Here is a 6,984-nt window from a genome sequence, read left to right as displayed (position 1 = left end):
CATTTCCAGGTTCGGCCGCTAAACGTGGGATAATTTAGGGGGGCACGTAGGCTTCCGAATGTGGCTCATGTTCGGCCGCCGAACATGCATGTGTTTCGGAGTCACCTTCGGCTTCCGAAGGTGGCCTGGCTTGTCACCTATAAAAGGACCCATGGCCGAAAATGGGCGAGCTTTCTCCCCTATTTTCGGCCAACGGTGAGTCCATGCCCTCCCATGGTTGGTTTTAATGTTCTTCCTCAAATCTTTCGAGTTTTAACAAGTTTTAACTTGGTTTTGAAGATTTTTGAAGCTTAGAGCAAGTTTTGGAGCTTGGAGGTCCAAGGAGCTAGAATTCTCCCATCTCCAAGTTAGGATCATCTTTCCTCTCGATCTTCAAGAGGTAAGCCTAGATCCTACCTTTCTTGTATGTTTTAAACAAGTTTTATGAAGTTTATGGGGTAGAAATGCATGTGTAAGTTAGTTGATTTCATATTAGGGTTAATGTTGAGTTTATGAGTAATGTATGTTGTTTGAGTTGCTTTTTGTGTTTGTGTTGGGGTTTAGGATAGTTTGAGACCCCTAAATGCTGATTTGCTTGTGTATGCATGTTATAGAATAGGTAAATGCATGTTTGAATGGTTTGGAAGGCAAAATGTGCATATGGAGGCTGAGTTCTGCCCTTTGGAAGAACTCAGGTTCGGCAGCCGAAGGACTTTCGGCCGCCAAACCTGCCTGTGGAGGCCAGCCTTTGGCTACCGAACCCTGCCCCCGAAAATGGACTTTCGGCTCTAGAGGGGAGATTCGGCCGCCGAAGGTGCCGCCAAACATGCATGAGTTTCGTCTCTGGAAGGGACTTTCGGCCGCCGAAGGTGCCGCCGAAAGTGGCTGAGTTTCGGCTCTACAGGGACTTTCGGCCGCCGAACTTGCCGCCGAAAGTGCCCTGTTCAGCCTTCCTTTGCATGATTTCAGTGATTGTTTTAAGGTGTTTTTGGGGGTTTTGGGGGAGTAGTTTAGAGTCATGTTCATGTTTGTTTGGTCCCTCATTTGAGTCCACCTGTGTAGGTTCAGATCCGAGGAATCGAGGACCCCAGCAGTGAGATAGTTGCTTCAGTGTCTTGTCAGAGCTAGCCTGAGGTGAGTAGAACTGAACTATGTTTTAAATTAAATAAATGTTTTAGCATGATTCACACATCATGAATGCCATGAGATATATTAGGTTGTTTGCATTAGAATTCACGAATATGTTGCATTGCATATTATGTTGTTGATGTGGATGAACATTGAGTGATCCATTAGCCCTCGTATGGTATGATATGATATGATGATGACACGGTATGAAAGTCGAGGAAGACCCATTCTACGTCCCTGGCACATTGGAATGTTATGATATGTTATGTAAGAAAAAGATCAGGACCCATTCTACGTTCTGGCACTAATGGAAATGTAGAGGGCTATTGGTGACAAGTTCATCCTTAAGGTGATTTGTCTGTGATGTGATGCATTTCATGAAAGCATGAACTTTAAATATAATGTTTTACTATTCTGCTCACTGGACTCTAGTAGCTCACCCCATTCCCTTAATCCCCCAGATTGCAGGTTCGGAATAGAATCAGGAGGTCAGCAAGAATAAGAAGTCATGTTTTATGTAATAGCTAGATGTGGACATGAAAATGATGTAATGTAAAGTATAGTATTGTAATGTAATGTAATGATGTTTATTGAAGTTTAGAGTTGTGCTTGACCCTAGTATGTTGGTTAATCCCTTTTTGGTACATGATCTCTTAAGGAAATGATTTATTGATATTTATGTAAACCAAGCTTAATGTATGATATGTTGCCCCATTGGAGCATTTGATGAGGGCTCCAGTGTGGGGTTTTATGGTTATGAGTTTGTGCGCGCACAGGTTAAGCTTGGTATATGAGATGAAAAAGTTTAATGTTTTATGTATATGTTTGATCATGTATGGGATTTAACAGGTATACAGGATGTATGTTTGGCTTGCTACGGGTCCCGGCGGCCTTAAGCCGATCTGAATCCTAGCGTCGGTAGCGGTCCGGTTTTCGGGTCGTTACAATACAGATGATGAGTTAGCTAGTTTAGTTTAGTATGTATCTTTTGTTATGACCAGTTGATAATTTTTATTTCAAATTATAATTATAGTACAAATTCTTTAAGTTTTAAATATATTTTAATGAGTAATTTGGTTTTTTACGTTTATAGTATTATTATTGTCCAGTATGATGATGGATGTATATGAATGCACAGGGTACTGGTACAGGGTGCATAACATGTGCATATATATGATTTTGCAATTTTATAATTTACCAACGGATTACAAATAGAATTTCCATTGGTGTCTATTTTTATTCACTAACGGATTATTAACCAAAAATCCGTTGGTGATCCGTTTGTGTCACTAACAGATACAAATTTCCGTTAGTGAATAATTTACCAACGAGGATTTTCCTGACGGAATGAATCCGTCACAGATCCTTTAGTAAAAAATTCCACTAACGGATTTTCAAAACTTACCAACGGAAATTTCCTTTGGTAATTTTGTCAAATCTTGTAGTGTTAAATGCATTGGTTTGAACTTTTCATGTGGGCAGGTTGCATCTCAATTTTTTTTTTTTTCTATGTTCTTGGAATGATGTTTGTTTTTGGCAGATGAACTTTTTGGTAAATCTGGGAGGACTTGCAAGTATAGCCTACTGGGAACTTGACGATTCAAAAATTTGTTTGGTTTGTGCAATTTCTGCGTGATTCAGTTCTGCGCTACAACATTTGGCTACTATGCTCAAGCAACTGCTGCACAGGAGATTTTTTTTCCACACATTGCAGTCTCTACGGGGATAAGTTGAAATTGTCCAAATTTTGTTGGTTTAAGACATTATGAACGTATGAATAGTTTGCCCACAAGGATATAATTTCTACCCAATATTGCAACGATGCAAGTTTTTCAGTATTGATTTACAGGATACATCGCTTGCTGGGGAAATTGCACTTGTCAAAGATTGTCCTCTCCGCTTTGTGAAATTATTAATGTGAATGTCTAAAAGTACTCCAAATAAGCCTTGAGATGTAAATTCGGATTGTTAAAGAGCAAAACTTGACTAAGGGTTCTGGAGCTCATGTGCCAGAAAAAAAAAATAAAAAAAAAACGAGTGGTGTTATTAGATTTCTTCCCATTCTGCCATTCTGTGGAAGTCTGATTCTGAAATGTTCACAGTGGCCCCATCGTGATCGACCGGATAATAAGGTGAATCCTCGTCGAATTCCGTTGGCATTGCCTTCCAATATAGACTAGGTTCCCAGTTGGCCTCTTTAATCACCTTCATGATCTCCTTTACAACTATCTTGCTACCCTCTGCAGAAAAATGGATTCCATCCCTACAGAAACAAAGTTTAGAGACGAGCACTTGAGAGACAACTACATTCTTCTAGTCTAAAGGTAAAGAGACATACGTAAAGCAAACGTTCATCCAATCATCTATTTGCTGCATTGCAGTCCAAAGATCAATTGCCTTCACGTTCATTCCACGGCACAACTCTAGACAGGCTTCTGAATATATTCTGCAGCTTTCATTTGTTCGCACAATATCGAATCTGTCACTGTTTTCAGAAACAATGCATCATTGGTTTGGAAATGAAACGTACTATTTATGAATTCAATGGTGATATGGAAATTAAAGAGGTAAAATGAAAAAAAGCCAAACAGACCTCAGGGATTTGCCAATTTGTTCCTCATTCACAGGGGGAGCACTCAGAAAGATAACTCGAGTCTTCTCTGAAAGGCTCTGGTAATGAGACAACGAGAAGTTAAAAATACCAAAGTACATGCACATAATAAGAGAAGTTGTATTCTGTCTATCAATGTTTTACTATTCCCCAATATAACGTCACATTGCTCCCAATTTAATTAGGAGAAAATGGACCTATAAAATCTCATATAAGTACCCAGGATCACAGATGATGACTGATTGAGGGAAAAAACAGAAAAACAATCAGTTACCTGCAGATGTTTAGCGATCTTCCTCATGTTATCGATATATTCAGGAAGTGGGACGTGAGGGCCAAGGCCAGTTGGATGAGGGTGGATCGAGTCATTACCTCCAAAATAGACTATCACCAGTGAAGGTTGTACAGCAGCATCCTTAATTGAAACAGATCATAACATTCAAAATCCAAGGAATGACTAAAAGGTGAAATTGTATGCCTTATGTGCCTAAAACAAGGAACCAAGTAGGCACGTTTTACCATGTACGTCCAACCAAAATCAAGAAATATGTGGTGAAATTCTTCACCACATTATGGATATGTATACCATGGAAAATTTTAAAATACTTATGATACAGTGCTTACTGAAATAAGAACTGTAAACTCCTCTTAATTATTAGAAAGCGTACATATGCCACGGTTTCATACGATAAATGTACATGTAGTATAGGCGATATTCCCTTATTTCTATCAGAACATATCTAGATGCTATAACATATAATGGAATGAGATAAACAGATATGGTATCTATTGACCTTCGGAAAAACTTGATCCAAAACCTGCAGAGCTCTCCTTGAATTCCAACCTGAGTATCCTCGCAACAATATGTCTGCCTGAACACAGTCCAAACCAAGTTCCAAATTAACGTATAGCAACACATCTTAATAGGTGTTTTATGTTGAAAGTAAGAAAAAAAAAATAGCCTCTCAATGCAATTGAATGAAAAATCCCATCTAGATAATGATATTAGTGGCATTAGGGATTCGCTCCAATATACCTACAGGTGGAGAAAAACTAAGGCAAGTATTTTTGGATACTGATCAAATCATTGAGTTTTGAAATTAACACAATTCGAGAATAAAAGTACTTTATTTTAAATTTAAAAATATTAATAAAAAAAGTATATTTACTATATATGTTTAAAATTATTATACCCTTTTAAAATATTAATAATTTATGAAAGAAATAGATTAAATTAAGCTAAATTGAAATAAATTAATGAAATTATAAATCCAATTCTAAATAAAGACAATGTTAGACGAGTACAATTGACTATAAAGAAAATTTTAAAAGTTCAAACATTAGTCAAATTATAATCAACTACATATATCACCAAATGAAATTTAGGACAATAGCAATTAATCTTATCCTCAAGACTTGGTTACCAGTTTGTATGAAAGAGGAAGAAGCGATTGCGATTTCGCACCACAAACAAGAAAAATGTGGACATCCCCTCAAATGACTGTTGCGATTAGAAAAGAAAGAATGTGGAGCCCACCACTAAGATATAAACTAAATAAAAAAAAGGAAAAAAAAGAATATCATGGAAATGAAAGCTGATGCGACACACGTGAGCTGTGCAATGGCTCAGACTGCAAGCAAGTCGATCGATATCGCACTTCAACGACACAACCAAAGTAAGCACAAAATTCTCCAAACCACAAGTACGATAATCGAAGAATCAAATTCAAATAAAGAAGAAGAAGAAGACCTTTCGAGCATAAAAGTCGGCAAGAATAGCACCCCATCCATGGTTGCTGTAGCTGAACTGAACTATTGAGGATCCGAACAGAACAAATTGAGGCCTCGATGGTCCAACCATATTTCCGATAGAGGTCGAGCGATCGAAACCAGCAGAGAATATACAGATGTAGGTAGATAGATGGCCGCCGCTCTGCTTTGCTGCTTTTGATTTTGGGAAGTGGGAATATAGAGGAGAACGAGAGCGGGAGCAATCCACTAGCGGACTTTTTTTTTCAGCCATATAACAGTTGAATCATATATATCCGTGTGACATATAAAAACTCAAAATTAATTAATTTAAAAATAATAAAAAAATAATTTAATATATTATTTAAAATAAAAATAAAATGCACATATTTTTATATTTTTATTAAATATAAATTAAAAAATTTATTATTTTTTCTCAATAATATAAAAAATTTATTAGTTAATTTTTAAAAAAAATAAATTAAAGTATCTTGATATTTTAAAATACATAGTTGAATTTTATATAGCAATCTCTACCACAAAATATTAAAAATGATCTAATAAACCATTAAAAAAATTAATTTTAAAGAATAAAAAATCTAAATAATTAAAAATCAAACTTTGAGAAGAAAGTATTAGATTTACATATGTCCTGATTATGATTTCGATTTAGGGATGATACATAATATTGATAATAATATACACGTGTAAAAGATAATAAAATTTTGTTATAATAATATATCATCCTTTAGTTATAGAAATAAATTAAATTTTAAAATAAAATAGAATATCTCTTTTTAATAGATAAAAATAAAATAGTAATATTTATTCAATCATTTAAATAACAATATTATTCATATTCTCATTTTTATATTATATTAGTTTTATTCAATTTTTATATTTATTATAATAATACTCATAATTTATTTTATAGATAATAGAATTTTATTATAGTTTTTATATAAATTAGAAGTTATGTACTTGAATAATAATTTTAAATTTTATGAATCTTAAATAGTAAATTTATATTAATTATTAGGATAATTTATAGAAACATTTTTAAAATTTGATTAAATCTATAGGTTCATCTTTAATTAAATTTTGTGTAACAATTTAGTCTCTAATTTTTATTTTTATTTAACAAAATATTTTTTTGAGAAAAAAATATATATTATCGTAAGTTTATGTTTGACCAACAAATATAATTTTTTATTAGTAAAAATACTCTCCAATATAATGAGGACCACCAGAAATTTTATTGCTAAACCCTAATTTAAAATCCTAGCATTCGGCCGATTCGATTTAAAATCGAATCAAATCGAATAAATTGAAAATCAAAATTTTAGTATTTATAAAAATCGAATTGATTTTAATTAAAAATCAAATCAAATCGAACCAATCTGATTCGATTCGATTTGATCAATTTTGATTTTTAATAAATTTTTTATTTTCACACTTTATTTTTAATATTTTAAAATTTAATTAAAATATTTTAATCTTAATATTATTTAATTTAT

General features: G+C 33.9%; 1 protein-coding gene across 1 annotated transcript; it reads right to left on the bottom strand.

Annotated features, from left to right (window-relative positions):
* Positions 1–2,986: 2,986 nt before the first annotated feature.
* Positions 2,987–5,737, bottom strand: LOC110620186 (GDSL esterase/lipase CPRD49). The gene is made up of 6 exons (XM_021763812.2): positions 5,469–5,737; positions 4,513–4,590; positions 3,993–4,133; positions 3,701–3,777; positions 3,446–3,592; positions 2,987–3,370 (listed from the first exon to the last, which is right to left on the bottom strand). Exons 1-6 carry the CDS (start codon positions 5,577–5,579, stop codon positions 3,154–3,156), a joined length of 771 nt encoding a protein of 256 aa, XP_021619504.2. The 5' UTR covers positions 5,580–5,737; the 3' UTR covers positions 2,987–3,153.
* Positions 5,738–6,984: the final 1,247 nt, after the last annotated feature.

Source organism: Manihot esculenta, chromosome 8 (genome assembly GCF_001659605.2).
Source record: "Manihot esculenta cultivar AM560-2 chromosome 8, M.esculenta_v8, whole genome shotgun sequence".
Classification (NCBI taxonomy): Eukaryota; Viridiplantae; Streptophyta; class Magnoliopsida; order Malpighiales; family Euphorbiaceae; genus Manihot; species Manihot esculenta.
This window is presented reverse-complemented; position numbering and strand designations above follow the sequence as displayed.

Bases quoted from the DNA above. Each gene is read 5' to 3' on its own strand.
- LOC110620186 (XM_021763812.2), bottom strand. From the start codon at position 5,579: ATGGTTGGACCATCGAGGCCTCAATTTGTTCTGTTCGGATCCTCAATA. The intron at 3,593-3,700 runs GTCTGTTTGGCT...TTCTGAAAACAG, and splicing joins CAAATTGGCAAATCCCTGAG to TGACAGATTCGATATTGTGC. The intron at 3,371-3,445 runs GTATGTCTCTTT...TTGTTTCTGTAG, and splicing joins TGGATGAACGTTTGCTTTAC to GGATGGAATCCATTTTTCTG.